At 46.3% G+C, this 19,623-nt stretch overlaps 1 protein-coding gene across 1 annotated transcript in view; it reads left to right on the top strand.

Moving 5' to 3' along the window:
- The first annotated feature begins 599 nt into the window (after nucleotides 1-599).
- Nucleotides 600-19,623, top strand: part of SEC31B (SEC31 homolog B, COPII coat complex component) — a 32,934-nt gene continuing 13,910 nt past the window's right edge. Inside the window, 12 exon segments of the mRNA XM_047759651.1 lie at nucleotides 600-1,467; nucleotides 3,946-4,032; nucleotides 4,388-4,511; nucleotides 12,534-12,603; nucleotides 12,605-12,730; nucleotides 12,944-13,039; nucleotides 13,957-14,100; nucleotides 14,459-14,601; nucleotides 15,444-15,543; nucleotides 15,667-15,828; nucleotides 16,362-16,496; nucleotides 18,383-18,613. Coding sequence (XP_047615607.1) covers nucleotides 3,954-4,032; nucleotides 4,388-4,511; nucleotides 12,534-12,603; nucleotides 12,605-12,730; nucleotides 12,944-13,039; nucleotides 13,957-14,100; nucleotides 14,459-14,601; nucleotides 15,444-15,543; nucleotides 15,667-15,828; nucleotides 16,362-16,496; nucleotides 18,383-18,613 — 1,410 coding nt within the window. The 5' untranslated portion in view covers nucleotides 600-1,467; nucleotides 3,946-3,953.

The following is a 19,623-nucleotide window of genomic DNA, read 5'->3' as shown; positions in this document are numbered from 1 at the left end:
TAAGAGAACTTTCTCTTCCTTTTTTTTTTTTTTTTTTAAATCATGTCCTACTTGAAACTGACCTTATGTCTTTGGTTCAGCTATCTTTCAGAGCATTCTAGTGACACCTAGGCCTCATTCCCTACTTCAGGGTGTTGCCTGAGGTTGTTTCTCACCCATTGCTATGGAGTTAAGAAGTCAAGAAGTACTTAGTGCGTAGAAAGAGCAGGCAGGTACCACCAATACCCTAAATTGTTTTCTGTCCTGATTTAAAAACTCCCAAGTCCACACAAAAAGGAAATCGAGAGCTGTGTCAATGACTTGGGGCCCCATGATAAGACAGCCAGCTCACCATCTTTGGAGGTATATCAAGTGGGAATACAGTAAAATTCATGCATTAAAGTTTTGAATCAACTTAGGTCTAAGATTTTCAGCTGCTTACAAAACATTGTTTGGAAATGCCATAATTCTCTCAGTCAACAAAAAATATATGATACCCCCCTCCCTACACTCCTTACCTTAATCAGTCACAAGAGTTTATAGAGCTTTCTTTTACAGTCATTGCCGCTAAATTAATTAAGGTGACTTTTCATCACCTGGTACCTGGATTCTTCTATTTTAAGTCTCCTAATTTGATTCCCTGTCTCCAGATCTGTTCTCTCGCCAAAGGGATCCATGTGTTAGTCTGATATAATCTCAATGCATTTCTTCCCATAACTTTCAGTAACTCCCAATTACCTGCAGCGTTGAATTGGTAGTCCATAATCTGTATCAAGCTCACTCCTCCAAATGTAACCTCTTTCATTCATGGTATGGGAAATGCCAGGGCGTCTATTAGCTGGTTTGTCCTCTTCCTCCTTGCTGGGACTTCACCTGTCTTCTTGTAGCTTCAACGAATAGCACTTTTCTCTTGTCCCTGAGATACAGGAAGTCCCTGGTCTGCAGTACCTCGCCCTCCACCCATCAATAGCCCTTAATTCATTCAACCAGCGGCTTGAGGGCACCAGTTGTTGCTGGGATGAGGTGCATCACTCACCGCTATTTATGGTCTAGATTGCTTTTTGCCTTTTCAAGTAAGTGGATTCCACCAAGAGCTCCTGGAGCTAGGGCCAGCTCTTCTCAGCTTCAGTAAGTAAATGATGAGTTACTATTTTTCCTTTTAAGAGGCTGCTCCTGGAGCCTGACTCAAATTGAATAGGCCAGAACATACTCGTCACAAGATCTGACCCACTGCGTGATCACAGGTCAGGTGAGGGAGGGTCGACTAAAAGCCATAATTCTATTAGGGAACGTGCTCCGTTAAGTCAACCTGGACCTGGGACCTGGGCCCCAAACTCAGCGGCGTGTGGGCCGCGGCGTCCTGCAGGCCAGGACTACTTTTGGCCCTTCGCAGCCGCCGTCCACAGCGCCCCGCTGAGCCCCAAAGCCCTTGGAGAGGACCGGCTCACGCTCCGCACTGCCAGACCCCCACCACCGCTCTCCGTGCAGGTTGGTTTTCTCCGCCTGTCCGGGGCCCCTGAGAGCAGAGGCCGGCCCCGACCGCCGCTCCTCTTGTCGGGAGAGCGCCGGGGGTGAAGGGCTTTCCCTCCGCGGAGACCTCCGCCCCAGGCGCTCCGGCCAGTGCGCTTCTCAGGGGCGCCCGCGACGCCGGCCGTCGGATTGCACCCGGTTCCGCTCCCGCTGCTGCGCGCCCAGGCTTCCCCAGCCCGACGAGGGTCTCTCTCTGCCCTCGCGCCTCCCTGTCCGTCCTGGGCCCAGACGTGGCCTGGGTTCAGAGACAGCAACGGGTGTCTGCGTCCTGCCCGGGCTGGTAGGCCTGTGAGTGCTGACGCTCGCGCGCCGCGCTTCGGGGAAGGCTGACCGCCCTCTGGAGGGACTGGAGGTAGCTGGCGTCCTCCTTCACTGCAAGAGTGTGGTCAGCTCTTGGTTAAAGGGTCGTAGATGCCCACTTTTAACGCCCCCGGCCCCCGCCATTCTGACCAAAGCGAAGGACCTTCCTTGTGAACACGTCTGAACAGGGTTGATTAAAAGCTCACCTGCCCAATTTCTAGGCTGTCTGTGAATTAAGCACCTTATGCAATTGAGTTTAGACTGGTATAAGGTTAAAAGCAGTGGGCTCTGAAGGCTGGTTAGGGCTCACATCTTGGCCTCGCCAGTTTTCTTTGTAAAATGGGGATGGTAATAGGATGGACAGTACAGAACCGTTGTGAGAATTAAGAGATACGCAAGTCAAGTGAACAGTGCTAATTACAGCTCCCACTTATCAGAGGCTTTCTTCCAGAAACGTGAAAATGGTTTTGACCGGCAGGTGGCACTGGTGACTGGTATGATGTGCAGACTTGTTCAAAGATTCCTTCTGTAAAAAAGGGTTTAAAGGCCCCCAGGAAATCTTGGCCGAGTTGGCAGCTTTAAACTTTCTTCAAGCTAGAAAGTACATTTGAGATTAAGTAATACTAATCTTGTTTTTGTAGGTTGGGACTAACCTGGCTGTGGCTTGCTCAAGCAGGTCACAGTGGGTCTCAAGTTTGCTCCTTCAAGTTCAGTGTTACTTTTTTTTTTTTTTTTTTTAACCTCTGATGCTTTGCTAGCCTGTTGGGATGGCACCTTGAGTATGCTTTAGAATTGGTTTGGAAACTACAGAGTTAAAATAGATGTCTACATTCATTCATCAAATATTGTAGAGCACTTACGGTGTGCCAGACATTGTTCTGACACTAGTTATAACATGGTGAACAAAACAGAAACAGTGCTAGCTAGCTCTCATTGAGTTTACTTATTAGTGGACAACACCAACAATGTGACTGTAAATAAGTATAGAATTATAAATTGCTAAGAAGAAAAAAAAGGAGGCTGTTTTGGATCCGGTGGTTCACTTTGTTGAGGAGGTGAGAAGCTGAGCCCAGAAAGATGTGATAAGGAGCCAGTAATGCGGAGAATGAAATGAAAAGCCTTCAAAGGATAGGAAACAATTTACAAAAGCTCTAAAGTGGGAAAAAAGCCAGGAAATGAAAAAAGGCTAATGCAGCTGAACACAATGAGTAAAGGGGAAAAAGTAGCAAGAGATGAAATTGAAGTGGTGGCTGGAACCTTTGAGCAAAGTTCAAAGGGGTTTGCATTCCATTCTGAGTGTGTTAGAAGCCACTGAAAAATCTCTAAGCGTGGACTACCAAAATCCTGTTTTTGATTTAAAAAGTACTCCAGCTGCTATGGAGAGAATGAATTAGGTGATGGGAATGAGTAGCAGGGAAGTGACCAGTAATCTAGATGCGAGATGGTAATATCTTCAAGTAGAGGGGGTGGTGGTGAAGATGGAGAAAAATAGACAGATTAAGATATATTTTGGAGGTAAAATCTGGAAGACTTAATGATGGATTAGATGAGAATTAAGAGAAAAAGGGATCTATGATGATTTTCAGGTTTGGGGGTTGAACAGTGGGGTGGATAGTGATACCGTTTGCTGAAATGGAGAAAACTGGAGGAAGAACAGGTTCAGGGTGGAGTGGGGAGATGGTGGACTAGAGAATTCCATTTTAGACTAATTTTTTTATATATATTTGATTAGCAATGGTATATAAGAACTTGTAGCTCAGGGAGGAGAGCTTTCTGTTGGTGATATAAACTTGAGAGTTGTCAGCATATGGATGATATTTAAAGCCAAGGGAATGGATAAAGTCACGGAAATTATCTGTTTTCTCATTATCATCACCGTTGGGCCTGTGGCCACCAACTCAGTTGTGTATCTTTTGGGGTTTAAAGGACTACATTTCAGTAATTAAGTATGAACTGTCATTACAGCTATGCAGACAGTCATGTATTTGTCACCCCATATTGCCCCCACTTTCCCCACCCTATGGTAGAGAAACAAGCTCTTGTGTCCACAGGTGCTTCTTTGACCTGGCCCTTAAGCTTGCTTGTGAAACGTTTGTAGTAGGCGGAGGACCATGACAGTTTTCTGCTTACCTACAGGACAGACGATGAAGTTGAAGGAACTTGAGCGACCAGCTGTCCAAGTGTGGAGCCCAGCCAGCCAGTACCCTGTGTATCTGGCCACAGGTATGATGATACAGTAGATGAGGGTCTGCTGAAGTACATAGGTTGAGGGGAACTTCATGTTCAGAATTGTTTATTGTGCTTCAGAGAAAACTTTAGAGTCCTGGAAAGGTGGGGCTGGCTAGCAGCATAAGCAAGGGGATACTAGGGGGTTTTGGTACCTGGGAGCAGCCTTGGATTATGACTCAGGGCTAAGCATGTCACGCGTTCTTGCTTTCTCTAGAAAACCATTTGAAAAAAGGGTATTTCCAGTCCTCTTTTGTTCCTGCTCTTCCCTACTGTCTAACCATTTATACCTCAAATCCATACATAGATTGTTGCTCATATGCTGCCTCTTCCTGACTTTTCTTATGCCTAGGAACATCTGCGCAGCAGCTAGATGCCTCCTTTAGCACAAATGGCACATTGGAAATCTTTGAGGTTGATTTCAGGGACCCCTCTCTGGACTTGAAACGCAAGGGCATCCTTTCTGCCTCCAGCAGGTACTATGTCTGACCTGTTAATGAGTATGCAGGGTGGATCCTGACGTAGACCGTGATGGGGCCTGGGAGTCATGTGTGCTTCTCAGGGCTCATGAGGAGACAAGTGAGGGGAGAAGAATCTTTAATTTGAAGAGATGTTAACTCTGGGTTAATTTTGCAAAAGAATGGTGAAAACAAACCCCCCCCTTGTGGTCACAGCAGCAGTGTCAGGCAGAATCATGCGGTAGATACTCATGTTGCAACAGAAGAAAGGCTGGGGGAAAAGTGTAATTGTAATGTTTACATGTAAGGATAACCTGACCCCCTTGCTGTACAGTGGGAAAATTAAAAAAAATATATATATATATATATATTTTAAAAAAAGAATCATGCGGTAGAGATGCCGCACACAAGCCTGGACCCACGAGTACCTGGTCTCTCTCTGAACCCAGATATGATGGCTCCTTCCTCCCTTGGCTCTTGTGAAGATAACAGCCTTACACAATATCTTTCTTTTCTGCCAATGGCAGATGAATGAATGATCCTCTCCTCATTGCTGTTGGGCACTGATTAGGCTCTGGCAGGCTTACAGGGTTGGGTTCCAGCATTCACTGAGCACATGTATACATGCCAGGCACTGTGCTAGAGGCTCTGCCTATCTTATTCATTCCTCAAAATGATCCTAAGCAGTAAATACCATGATTCCCATTTTACATAGAAGGGAACCGAAACTCTGAGAAGCTAGGATTTATGTCTGGGCCTGACTCCAAAACCTACCTTATTTCAACTGCTCTTTTATAGGTTTTGTAAAGATGAGGCTTATGCTCTGAATCAATGGTCTCCTTATTTTTGTACCATCAGGAAAAATATAAATATTCACTATACTGAAGTATATATTCAATATAGATAATATGATATTAATCAACTATTTTTGAATATTAAACTTACAAATTTTTTTTATAGCCCAGAAAATTATCTTGCCCATCCCAGTTTAGAGATTGCTGGTCTAGAATGTTGCTGTCCATCCTCTTGTGCATTTTTTGGTTCCATCTGAGTAATTAGGTTAAGATATTTAGACAGAAGTATCCTTTCTTTTCATAGTTTAACCTAATAATGAAAGTTATTTATTCGTCTCCCTTTCTTGAGCTCCTATATCACTTTATGCACTTTATGAGAGTATCCCTTATTTTGCAGTTTTTTATATTTCTTGGTATTTCCAGTACCTGTACCTTTTACCTTTTGAAGAGTAAGCCTTGGAGGGCTTACCAATAATGCTGAGATATTCTTAGCCTCCCTAAGCAAGCATTTCAGAGAGGGCTGCTGAAAGGGTTGAGCTAATTTAATAATGTTTATACTCTTGGAGATAAGATGGGAGCAGTGAGCAAAGACTCTTTTTTTTTTTTTTTTAGATTTGTTTATTTACTTTTTAAGATTGATTTATTTATATGCACTCACGGCATATGGAGATTCTCAGGCTAGGGGTCTAATCGGAGGTACAGCTCCTGGCTTACACCACAGAAATGCCAGATCCGAGCCATGTCTGCGACCTACACCACAGCTCATGGCAACACTGAATCCTTAGCCCACTGAGAGAAGCCTGGAATCGAACCTGCAACCCCGTGATTCCTAGTTGGATTTGTTTCCACTCTGCCACAATGGGAACTCCAAAGGCTCTTTTCTTTGACAAGCCAAGCAGCAGCTTCAGCACAATAATGGCTCTTTAGGGCTATGAGTTCTTAAGACAGAGGCAATGTAATTAATTGCTTAAGAAACCTTGAAACTGACTCCTGAGATCCATGTAGGTAGAGATTTTTATTCACTGCTTTAGTCACTGTTGTATCTCTAGCATCTAGAACAGTGCCTGAAATTAGGTGGTTAGTAAGTATCTGTTGAATAAATGAGTGATACCAGAGACTTCTAGATTACCAAACAGAGTGTTCATATCCATCACTTCAGTTAGTTATAGTTAGTCTTCAGTCAGTCTTAGTGCCTTAGGTGAAAGAGACCCTTTCTTTTTTTTTTTTTTTTTTTTTTTTTTTGCATTTTAGAGCCGCACCCAAGGCATATGGAAGTTCCCAGGCTAGGGGTGAAATTGGAGCTGTAGCTGCTGGCCTCCGCTACAGCCACAGCAACACCAAATCCAGGCTGTCTGCAACTTAAACCATAGCTCACGGTGATGCCAGATCCTTAACCTAACCCACTGAGCTAGGCCAGGAATCAAACCCACATCCTCATGGATACTAGTCAGATTTGTTACTACTGAACCACGACTGGATCTCTGAAGGGACCCTTTTTGAATGTTAGTACGTATTCAGGAATCATGAAGCATCACCTCATACTCTTCCCTTCGGGAACTTGGGGGCTACAACCAAAACAAATACAGTTAACACTCTTGGTAGTATTTCATCTCTACTTTTTTCCCCACCTCTATAATTGTGTCCAAAGATTGATTCTCATTCTCAAAGATCTAAGGTATTACCTTTGACACAGTCCTGTTGGGGCTTTCTTTTTCTTTTTAGTCTTTTTAGGGCTGCCCCCAAGGCATACAGAAATTCCCAGGCTAGGGGTAGAATCAGAGCTGCAGCTTCTGGCCTGCTCCACACCCACAGCAATGCCAGATCCAAGCCTTGTCTGCAACCTACACTGCAACTCATGGCAACACCAGATCCTTAACCCACTGAGCGAGGTCAGGAATCGAACCTGTGTCCTAATGAATGCTGGTCAGATTCATTACCATGAGCCACAACAGGAACTCCCTGTTGGGGCTTTCTGGAGAAATCATCTTAGACACTCCAGGGCCTAGGATATCCACTTCTTTCCATTCCAACCTGGGTTAGGTCACTTTCTCAGAAGTAGCATCCCAAACAATTGAGATGATCAGGGTCAATAAAGGACAGCCCATTCTTTGCTTTATGCTTTCCTCTTTTCTGTGTCATCTTCTGCATGGTTTAAGGGAAAGCATAGTTGTGTTGGATTGCTGCCTTGGCTGAAACTATGTAACTTTGGGGAAATTGAGTTCCATCAGTTATCTTAGATTTCCTCACTTATATGTAAAAAGAGGTTGTACAGGATGACTTGTAAGAACCTACTGAACTCCAAATTTAGGTTTTATATTCAGTCTCTCCTTCCGTTTTTCTAGCTTAGTCTCCTTTTTCCCCCCCTAAAAACAAAAACCCACTCCTCTCTGTATCTTTTCATTATTAACTAAACATACTTTTCAAAATCTTCTCCTTTCCACTGTCTGCCCTTTTTACCAGACCCCTGCCTCAATCACATTTGGATCCCGAAGAGTCCCTTATCTTCAATCCATGTTGTATCAGAGAAATTGAGAAATACGTGACTGAAAGGGAGATGTTCTGAAACACTAGTATGATGTAGATGAGGGACAGCCTAGAGCTGTAAATAGACTGAAGAGAGTGCGTGGATAAATGCCACTGGATGCAATCAGAATCAATATGGATTCGCATGTGCACTGAAGCAAGTGATGTTTGGTTTGTTCGATGAATCTCCCTCAAGAAGCTTTCTGGGAGAACAGTACATGGCTTATGTACTGGCTTTTGAGCTGAGAACATTGCTGCTGTGGCTGAATGAGTTCAGAGGTAATGGGTGATTTGCTACTCTCTACCCTCTGTCTACACTGAGGTTCTAGATCTCTGAGTAGCCTCTGTAACCTAGTAACATGGAGAAAGTAGATGATTAATCTTTCAGTACGTTTATCTCATTTCTAGCTACTTGGGGTGCAGTTTGACCCCTCTTTAAGTGCATGTGTAGGGGATAGCACCAAGCAGTAAAAGATCATTTTGGCACAATTCCTAGTTTTCTTGTTTCAGAGACTTGCCTGCTGTCTCGAGACATCAAGATCGCAGAGTAGGGAGTTCCTGTCATGGCTCGGCAATTAATGGACCCCACTAGCATCCATGAGGACGTGGGTTCCATCCCTAGCCTCACTCAGTGGGTTAAGGATCTGGCATTGCTGTAAGCTGTGGTGTAGGTGGCAGATGCGGCTCAGATGGTGCTTTGCTGTGGCTGTGGTGTAGGCTGGCGGCTACAGCTCCAATTAGACCCCTGGCCTGGGAACCTTCATATGCTGCGGGTGCGGCCCTAAAAGACAAAAAAAAAAAAAAAAAGAGATCTCAGAGTAGAGAGCATGGGTGTTGTTGTTAGACAGATTTGGATTCAGATCCTAGCTCTGCTCTCTGCTCTCCTGGACACATTATTTCCACTTCTCTGACCCTGTTTTCTCTAGTGTAAATTTGGGATACGTAGTCAGCATGTAGTTGCCTGGTACACACTAGGCATTCAGAAAAGTAGTTCTCTCAAACATCCATCCCTCCACCCCACTGTTTTCCTTCTCTAGCTTGGAGCACTGCCCTTAGTGCTCTGTTTAACTGTTTGTTTTTTGTTTTTTTTTTTTTTTTTTGCTTTCCAGGACCGCACCCGTGGCATATGGAGTGTCCCAGGCTAGGGGTTGAATCAGAGCTGTAGGTGCTGGCCACAGCCGTAGCCACGCAGGATCCAAGCCACATCTGCAACCTACACCACAGCCCACGGCAACACCAGATCCTTAACCTGCTGAGTCAGGCCAGGGATGGAACCTGTAACCTCATGGTTCCTCGTTGGATTTATTTCCAGTGTGCCGCAACAGGAACTCCTGCTCTGTTTGACTTTTAAGGAAACTTAGATTTCCTTTAAAAACTAATTTTCACTTTGGTCCACTAACATGAGGTTGAGATTTTTCCAAAGGAACCTTTCTAAGCAAATGAACTCAAAATGCAAAACAAAGAACAGAAATCATGGGAGCAAGAATTTGTAGAGCATGTATTTCCTAATCATGAGGTAGCTCAAGCTTGGCCTCAGATGAACTTAGCTGGTGTGATGTTCTGATCTCAGAGGTCTCAGTCTGTTTTTTCCAGCCTTATCTTTTTCTTCCTGTCAGGAGCATAGCCATTAGTTGGCTGTTGGGGCTAGTTCTATCTCTATGACATTCAGCATCTTCCTGTTGTTCTAGGCTGGTATGCAGTCTCGTATATCTAGTACAGTGCTTCTCAACCTTGGCAGCTTGTTAGAATCACCTTGGGGCTCTTGTTAGAAATACGGGTTCCGAGGACCTGTCTCTGGAAATTCTCCTTCACAAAGTCTGGGTATGAGTCAAAACCTGTATTTTCTGTAGGTGCCACCCCCTCATTCTATGATGCTAGATGGTCTCCATCACTCCCATTGTTATCCTAGGAATCTCTTTAGCAGAAGATTTCACCTGTATTTTCATGTTTTCAAAGTTCCCACCGTCCTGTGCAAACTCTTCTCCCTATACCTTCTCCTTAAATCTCCTAGTTCCTATTTGCCCTATACTTTTTTTTTATTTTTAAAATATTCAAACATAGAAAATTTGCAAATAGTACAGTGAATAATTATATACCTTCACGTAGACTCATCAATCATTAGCATTTTGCCACATTTGCTTACATGCTTGTGTGCTCTCTGTTGACACATGCACATGCGCGCACGCACACACACATGGCTGTTTCTTGTTTCCTCATCCAGGGGCTAGAGCTAGAGTTCAGCATGGGCAGAGGGCAAGGCAATGGAATAGTCAGAGGAGCCCGTAATAGCTCAATGTCACAGAGATAGTACTAGCCCCAACAGCCAACTCATGGCTGTGCTTCCGCTCTTTTGTTTCCTGTCTATTTGCACGGCAGAGATGATTGCCATTCCTTGAGCCCACTGAGTGATCAAGTCTCTGCCCTTACCTGCCTGGTCCCAGGTGTGCCCCCTCTCCCAGGTGTTCTCTGTCACATCTATTAGGGCTCCAGTTTCACCTGCACTAGGGTGGTGTTAACCATAGGAAGGTGCTTTCTGCATGCTTCCAGGAAGAAAATCATTTGCCACGCCTGATAGTCTGCATTTCGGCCACTCTAAAGTAACTGGGCACTCTTCTCTGACCCTTTGGTGACTCCCTCTTGAGGTCTCAGGTACCTTTTACTCTGGTTTGTGTGTCATGTGTTCTGACCATAGTGAGGTCACTGCATTCCCATACCAGTTTCCCTAGCCATACCTTCCTCTGGTTTCTGTGTGACCTATTATGGGCTCCTCTGGCTATTCTGTTGCCTTGCCCTCTGCCCATGCTGAACTATAGCTCTAGCCCCTGGATGACAAGGCAGCCTCTGGAGCCAGCATGGGACACATTCTTCTGCTCTGTTAAGGTCAGCGCAACCTTAGAAAACATAGCTTTTCTGACAGTGGCTTTAGATCCACCAATTGTTACATCTCTGCTCTTTTGTTCAGATGCTGACCTGGTTCTGTACTGATGCTCAGCTCTTCACTTCTGACAGGCTGGCTCTGCTCTAATGACTGGCCAAACAGGTCCTGTCTGGTCACCCCGTTCAGTTTCTTTGCTGACTGTTCCCGGGGTGTTGGAACATTTCCTTTTACTTAAGGATCTTATGACATCATTCAGTGTGAAATCTGGCTTCTCAAAAGGGCTGTGGAAATATCCTTGGCTAGCAGCTGTGAAGGAGGACAGATCACCCTCTGTCTCTTGTGTACTGTACAAGAACTGGCAGTGTGAGATGCTCAGAAAGCCAGAAGAGTGTTTCCCAAGCAGTGCATTTATTCTTCATGCCTTTGTGTCTCTAGGGCTGGTCCACTGAATCCACATGGTAGCTCCAGTGGGCCAGCCACATGGGAGAGGCTTGGGATGGTGAGGTCCTTAGATCTTTTCTCACTTCCAGCTTAATAGGAAAGACGGCACAGCAACTGTTGGCCTAGGGAACTTGCTTCTTCTTTTTAGAAAAATTTTATTGGAACATAGTTGACTTACAGAGTTGTGTTAATTTCAGGTATACAGAAAAGTAAATCAATTATGTGTATACAGATATCTATTCCTTTTCAGATTCTTTTCCCATAGAGGTTATTATACAGTATTGAGTAAATTTCCCTGTGTTATACAGTAGGTCCTTGTTACCCATCTATTTATAAAGTAGGCAACTTCCTACTTTATCTCTCCCCTCCACATTTCCCCTTTGGTAAACATAAGTTTGGTTTTGAAATCTTTGAGTCTGATTCTTTTTGTAAGGTCTATTGTATCATTTTTATTAGAGTCCACATATTAGTGATCTCATATGATATTTGTCTTTTTCTGTCTGACTTACTTTACTTAGTGTGATAATTTCTAGGTGGGAACCTACTTCTTTTCAGTTATGGAAGAGTTTGGCTCTTCCTTTAAGTAGAATACAGTGTTTTATGGTGATTAGTAGCTCAGGCTCTGGAATAAGATAGGCCTGATTTTGGAGTTCGAGTTGTGGCTGCAATCCGACTAGTATCCATGAGGATGTGGGTTTGATCCCTGGCCTCACTCAGTGAGTTAAGGATCCGGCGTTGCTGAGAGCTGTGGCATAGGCTGGCAGCTATAGCTCCAAATTCAACCCATAGCCTGGGAACTTCCATATACCCAAGTGCAGCCATAAAATGAGCAAGGAAAAAAAAAAACCTGTTTGTTTTTTTTTTTTAAATGATTTTTATTTTTTCCATTATAGGTAGTTTACAATGTTCTGTCAATTTTCTACTGTACAGCGAAGTGACCCCCTCACGCATACATATATATATTCTTTTTCTCACATTGTCCTCCATCATGCTCCATTGCAAGTGACTAGATGTAGTTCCCAGTGGATAAGCAATGAGCTAGGCCTGATTTTGAACCTTGACTCCATCACTTCCTAGCTGTCAAATGGGAGTACAATTACTAGCTATATATATACAGAAGTTTGTATTAACCCCCAATAATATTAACAACAACAAAGCACCCTTCCCCAAGCCCAAGGCAGTGGCTTCCTGCTTCTAGTGTAACATAAGTTGAATACTTTTTAGCCAAAGGGCAGGACCAGGCAAAGGAGACCTCTGTTCTGTGTCTGGGAAATGAGGGAGACAGGCAGGCCCTGATTAAGAGCGGGGATGCCTGCGTAATGGCAGAGGCTGACAAAAATGCCCAGTCTCTACTTACTGACCTGGACACGAGTTGGTGCTGATGCCAGTTCCTCCTCTTTGTAGGTTTCACAAGCTGATCTGGGGGAGCTTTGGCAATGGGCTTCTGGAAGGCTCCGGGGTTATTGCAGGCGGCGGGGGACAATGGCATGCTTACTCTATACAATGTGACCCACATCCTGTCTTCGGGAAAGGAGCCTGTGATTGCCCAGAGACAGAAGCACACGGGGGCTGTCAGAGCCCTTGACTTTAATCCTTTCCAGGTACTTCATTTCAGTTGATCAGACATGGCTGAGCCATGGAGCAACAGATCTGAAGGGAGGCATTCACTTGTGATCTCTGGTCTCTAACTCTGGGCCCTTCCCAGGTCGTTATGGGGGAGGCTTTGGAAGCCCCACAATGGGTCTCTTTCCTCCTTTTTTACTGTCGTTTCTTCCTGGGATGTTGTGTCTCCAAAGGCCTATTCCTTTGTACAGGGCAACCTCCTGGCCTCAGGGGCCAATGATTCTGAAATCTTCATTTGGGATTTGAATAACTTGAGTGTGCCAATGACCCCGGGTTCCAAGTCACAGGTGAGGAACCACCCGGTGCTGCTGCTTATGAGGGTGCAGCTGATTTTCCCTGGACTTGAATTCTAAGGGCACCGGAGATTGCAGTCTTTACCACTGGAGGGCAATAAAGCTCCACAGACTAACATGCTACCTACCAGCCAGTCCGGGGAGGGATAGAGGGGGGCCCCGGGGTGTGGAGGGGGGTGGGGTGGTTTGTAGTCATTAAGTGTCCTAGGGGTTTCTAGGAGGCAAGAGAAGGGTGAGGGGAGTGAAAGACGTTGAAAGAAGGAGTGAGAGTACTGTTCATTGTAGGATAGTTTAGGCAGGGTTGGGCCCTGGACTCAGCCAACCCAGTGCAAGGGGAGGACCCCCAGATATACCCCCTGCCCTTTTTGTGGGAGGATCAGCCTTGTCTTTGTATCTGGTTCTCGCATGCAGTTGGGGGTCTCCTGTGCTTCTGTCTGAGTGTACCTATTTTGTCAGTTGTAACTGAGTCCATCTTTTTCTTCCTGGCTTTTCCATCTTATGCTTACAGTATCGTGAGGTAAGTTCAGAGTGAATTTGATAGCACCTTGGGCCCTAAAAGTATGAATGACTTTTCTTTCTGTCTCACTCTCTCCGCGGGTCTCGAGTGTCTGTATTTCCCTCCCTCCCCTTCCTCCTCTCCTTCTCTTTGTCATAGACAGGAGGGCCCTTTTAAAATCTTGACTCTATGCCCTAGGAGCACCAAGGGTATCTGTCCTTCTCTCAGCTTCTACAACAGTTTCCTAAAGGATCCTCTCCGGAAAACTCACCAGCTTCCTGGGACTGGCTTGGTTTGGGCAGCCCCGTGTCTACCCTTGGTCTTCCTGTGGGTGGCTGGAGCAGTGGGAGATGAGCTGTCTCTTGGTCCAGGGGTGACGGCTTGTCCTCAACCCACCATCCCAATCCTGCCTCAGCAGCCCCCAGAAGACATCAAGGCACTCTCTTGGAACCGCCAAGTTCAACACATTCTGTCTTCTGCTCACCCCAGCGGCAAGGCAGTCGTGTGGGATCTCAGGAAGAATGAACCTATCATCAAAGTCAGTGATCACAGCAACAGGGTAAGTTGGATAAAGGCAGAATGTAGGCTCAGGTTCTGCTGTCTCTCTCAGGCCTAGCACTGGAGCTGCTCTTCTCCAGGCCAGGGTTCTGCTTTCAGTTGTTACGCACGTGGATTCAGCCCCTTAGCAGATTTCCTGCTGAGGGTGAAGGCTTAGGGAAGCTAAACTGAGCTGATCTGGAGGTTTCTAGAGCTCCTTACTTGTGGTCATCACCTATTCCCTGATGGCTGTGGTGTTCCTAGTCACACAGAAGAAACACAAAACCTGCCCTCAGAGAGGTCCTATTTCACCTGGACAAGAAAGGTCATAACCAGAAGAGTCAGATTACACCATCCATTGGGGTCTGCTTTGTTCACAGATGCACTGCTCAGGCCTGGCCTGGCACCCAGACATAGCCACCCAGTTGGTGCTATGTTCAGAAGATGATCGTCTTCCAGTGATTCAGCTGTGGGACTTGCGCTTTGCCTCCTCGCCCCTCAACGTGCTAGAGAGTCACAGCAGGTAACTCTGTCCACATCCCTGGTGGAGGGTGAGGGCATAACTGACCGATGCACGCCTCACTTTGTCTACCAGATTCCTCCCTCACTTCAGAGTCATCCCAGGGAACGAACACACAGTTACCTGGTTCTAGCTCTAGCTCCAACCAGCCAGAGTTCCTTTAGACCCAGGGGTTATGGGAAAGAGCCTGTGATTCCATCTGACTTCCAGAGATGAGAGTGAGGACAGGGTCTAGAGAAATGTTGGAGCCAAGGTTTAGTCTCCCCAGAAGAGTCCCCAGGCTCGGATCTGAGGACCGTGCTCATTTGTTTAAGGTGATGAGGTTGCCTTCTCCAAGACTTCTCCTTAGTTAAAGAACCTTGGCTTCGGTCTTTCTGTGAACAGGCTTGCCTCTGAAGTGGTAGCTCTTGGGCCCACAGCAGAGAAAGCAGCCCCACGGTCTGTTGTTCCTAACTCAAGGGCCATGCCTTCCTCGCTCCTTGGGGACTTTAGAGAGTTAGATCCTCGTTACCCTCCTGGGCCAAAAGCACCTACAGAGATGGGTGCTTGCCTGATTCGTGCTGATTCACAGTTCCTACCATACAGTCTGGGAAGAGAAGCAGGCCGTTTTGCAGTGACCTGTGGGAGGCAAAGTGTATGGTGCACAGGCCCTGGGATTGGACTTAGGTTTGGGCTGCATGACTGCTAAAAGTTCCTTAATTTCCTCCCAAGCCTTACTTTCCTCATTTGCAGAGTGAAATCAGACTGCTCATCTTGGGAAGATGAAATTTAGCCAAGATACACAAGGCATCCTACTCATAATAGGCATTCAATGAATGTTAGTTCCTCTTTCCTTTCCTTCTTAGGGGAATCTTGTCAGTATCATGGAGTCAGGCTGATGCTGAGCTGCTGCTCAGTAGTGCCAAGGACAGCCAGATCTTGTGTTGGAACCTTGGGAGCAGTGAGGTAGGCTGGGCCTTCCTTATGTGGGCATGCTGGGATGGTTAGGGAATCCTGGATGCACTCATGTGTTCTGGGTTGCCTTACCTAAGTCAAGATCTCCGTAATGGCTGTGTTCCCTCCTCTTAGGTGGTGTATAAGCTGCCCACACAGAGCAGCTGGTGCTTTGATGTGCAGTGGTGCCCTCGGGATCCTCCAGTGTTCTCTGCTGCCTCCTTTGACGGCTGGATCAGTTTATACTCCGTGATGGGTAGGAACTGGGAAGTCCAGCAGATGAGACAGGCTGACAAGGTTTGAACGGCTTGGCGGAGAATGCTGGAGGGAAGGGGCTGTCTCTGTTTTGGGGTGAGAAGGACACAAGCCTGGGAAGAGGTGGGGACTGTTGGAGACTTGGGAGACCAGGGCCCTGGGCTTGGGAGGGCTGAACCTTTGCTCCAGCTCTCACCTTCCTGGAAGGATGTCAGTTTCTGCCCAATACAAAGGACGCCTTTACCTTGACTCTTGGTCTTGGATGTTCCCTGTGGAAGATCAGGGAAATTGGACCTCCCATCATTGTTTTGGAAATATGAACTGTCTTACCTCCCTGTCTCCTATAGACCTATTTTATGTCACACTCCACGGTAGACATTGGATGTAGTAGGCTTTCCCAGAGCCTTATGCATGGGATTTCCATCCTCACTACCAGTCCCCTGGAATATGAGAGTCCTGCCTTTGTGGGCCAGATTGGGTATCTCAGGGATCCCCCTCAAGATGGAGTTTGTAGGTGGAGCTCCTGGCTAAGCCACCACTCCACATTGGTGATGCAGGTGTCCTCTTGCCCTCAGATCTCTTCTTCCTTCAGCAAAGGCCAGCCTCTCCCACCATTGCAGGTGCCAGAGCAAGTGGTCCAAGCATCACTGATACCTCCTCTGAAAAAACCCCCCAAATGGATGAGAAGGCCAGCAGGCGTTTCGTTTGCTGTAAGTGTAGCGGGGTGTGTGTGTGTGTGTGTGTGTGTGTGTGTGTGTGTGTATGAAACCTGCTGGAGCCCGGAGTTATGTTCTGTAAGAGGTTTATTCACACCGCCTGTGTCTCAGATCAGGTCTCTCTTTACCGCTCCAGCAGAGACTTGCTACAGTTTCCCTCTCTACCCCTTTACTCTGTGTCCTGTGCCAGTCCTGTCTAGATTGATTGCTCTAGAACTCTCAGTTACGGAGAACTGCCTGAGAGTCCATCTGACATCTCTCTAGCCTCGACATACCTGGACTGGTAGTGAGTCCAGACATATAAAGGTTAGAACACAAAGCAAGAAAATGGTGACTACAGAGCAGGAAAGAAAAAAATGTAGATTTCATTCTCTGCTCCAAACCTTTCCCCCTGCCATTGCCTTATAGACTCAAGGCCAGATATACATAGAGCCCCGCGTGTGTCCAGTTGTTAGTCCCCCCTTATTCTCGTGGGTTTGCTCTGCTCCAGGTCCATGTGACTGCTTTCTCTTCCATGAGTAACTCAGCTCTGCTGCCTCCAGGTTCTCTTCAGCTTCTCTTCTGAACATTGACTCCTCCTGCAGCCTTTCAAGGTCCCTGCTTAAATGCCACCCCCTCCATGATGCCCATCTTTAACCCTTCAGAGGTGAAGAACTCCAAGGTCAAGATGCCCAAGTTCTTAGCTCTGTCTCTTAGCAGCTGGGTAACCTTGGCACGTCCCTTAACTCAGGACTTCTGTGTTCTTACCTGTAAAACAAGGATAGTAGTACCTGCCAAGGTTATGTTCGTAAATTGCCATGAACCTCAAATAAGAATATATGTAGGAACTTTGTAAAACTATCCAGTGTTTTACAAACCAAAAGTTAAGATGGTTCTGTTTCGCACTCATCTGTAGTGTAGAAGTTGTGCTGTAGGAATCAAGAGAAGACTTCTGGCTGAAAATGTTCACTGCGGAGGGGGTTGTAATGAATGGTTGGGGAGTAGAGCAGTAGTTGTCAAGCATGGCCGCAATTGGAATAACCTGAAGAACTGGGAAAAAAACCCTATGCCCTGTACCACCCCTGTGGCTTTGTCTGGGGTACAGCCTAGCGACTCGGGATAGTTCCCCAGGTGGTTGTAATGTGCAGTCAGGGCGAAGAACTGCTGGAGTAAAGGAACTTTACTGAGCTCTGTTTTTGTGCCAGGTGCTTTCTATAAAGTACTTCATTTGGTGAAAAAGATGCTCTTGTGGGGGGTGTTGTGGTGTACGATGCAGGAATGAACCAGGCACTTTGGGGCTGTGGAGCGATCACATAACTGAATAGGGAGAGAGGTGCTGGCGAAACAGTTCTGGTCCTGATTCTGAAATATTTTGTGCGCTATGAGTGAAAGAGCTTAGGCTGTCTCCCATGGCTTTGTGAAACCAGTACCAGCTGAGAACACAAGGGTAGGATGGGAACAGGGGTAAGGTGATCACCTAAGGCTTGGAATGGAGGAGGTAAAACCCCAGAGCTTAGCAGCATTTTCCAGTAATCTAGGTTTGCGAGCACTGAGCGTGAGGCACATTGAACAAGAGGTAAGACTTTGTTGTCATTGGCTGTAGCGGGTGTAAAGGCTGATGATCCCAAGGAGTTCAGTCCAGGTGACTGGGAGGATGGTGGTACCAGCACAGGTGAGGAAAAGATAAGTACCACGTCCTGAATTTCGGAGCTGATGGTGCCGCAAGTGCAGAGGTGGTTTTGGGTTGGGAGCACATTCGCTCCTCACTTCCTGATCTTTTCTACCCCCAGGAGTTCTCTTATTTTTGCTGTCCTGTCCTAGGGTCAGCCAATAGAGAGCCTTCCCTGTGGTCCTGACCCAGTATTAATTTTTGGCTTTCCCTTCTTGTTTTTCCTCACCAGTTTGGGGGGAAGCTGGTTACCTTTGGCCTTCCCAGCACGACTGCCCATCAGGTGCCACAGCCTCGTCTCCACCTGGTGTTCATCAGTCAGGTCACCACGGAACCCGAATTCCTGACACAGTCAGCTGAGCTGCAGGAAGCCTTGGGATCAGGAAATGTCCTGAATTACTGTCAGAACAAGATCCAGCAAGCGACACTGCCAAGTGAAAAGATGCTCTGGCAGTTCCTGAAGGTAAGAAGCCTGAAGGCTGGCAGCTCAGAATTGTTTCCCCAAAGCCAGGTACTCCAGCCTTTGTCAACCCCCAATCTCTGTCAACAGTCACCCTGTGACCAAGAGTCCAGAGGCCCTAACCCATCCCTGGACACAAAATCTTCACCCTTTACTAGAGGCTCAGAGACCATTTATGGCTAGGAGCTGAGGAGTACAAGTGACATTTGCCTTTTTTTTTCCTACTGTTGCTGATGTCCTAGATTCTACCACAGCCAAGGTGAAGGCTTTCATGGTGCCATGCCTTGGGACAGTTAAGGTGATGGGAAGGGAGAAGAAAGGGAGGGAAAGGCAGGGGAAAAAATCAGCTGAAAGGCTTTGAGTTTTTTCAAGGAACCCAAAGCAAGTCATTGTGGTGGCCTCAGGACTCTCAAATCCCACTCTATTCTGGAGGCATATCTTCAGTTCCAGTATCAAGTTAATTTCAGGTTGTTTATGACACCAGGATGAATGCTCTACCTGTCAAAGGAAATGAGCCAAAGAGAGGAGAACGCTGGGGGAAGAAAGAGAAATAACTGGACAGGCAGTGATAGGATTTGGGGGATTATAGAGAAGAATGCAAAAAAGAAAGACAGGGCCTGTCCTGGAGGGTCTGAGAAGAACTCGAGTCTGTGCTTCAGAGACAGTAGAACTTCATGAAGGTAGATACCCGGAATCTGAGAAGGAAAAAAGGATTGTGAAAGATCAACTGTAGAGGGAAGCAAGAAAAAAAAATGGGGGGAATAGTAAGAAATAATGCTTTTGTTATAAGCAGGAAGGAGAGAGGTAGTAGCTCCAGAGTGGTGGGTGGGAGAGAGTAGAGGGAATAAGCAGGAGGTCAGCCTTTACTCTGCTAAACAAAAAGGTAGCGACACCCACAGGACAGAGGGGCATCTGGGTTAAAAAACTATCTAAGAGTTCCTGTCGTGGCACATGGTTAACGAATCAGACTAGGAACCATGAGGTTGCGGGTTCAATCCCTGGCCTCGCTTAGT

Source organism: Phacochoerus africanus, chromosome 15, assembly GCF_016906955.1.
Source record: "Phacochoerus africanus isolate WHEZ1 chromosome 15, ROS_Pafr_v1, whole genome shotgun sequence".
Lineage (NCBI taxonomy): Eukaryota > Metazoa > Chordata > Mammalia > Artiodactyla > Suidae > Phacochoerus > Phacochoerus africanus.
Note: the sequence above shows the minus strand (reverse complement) of the source record. Positions and strands in the feature narration are given on the sequence as shown.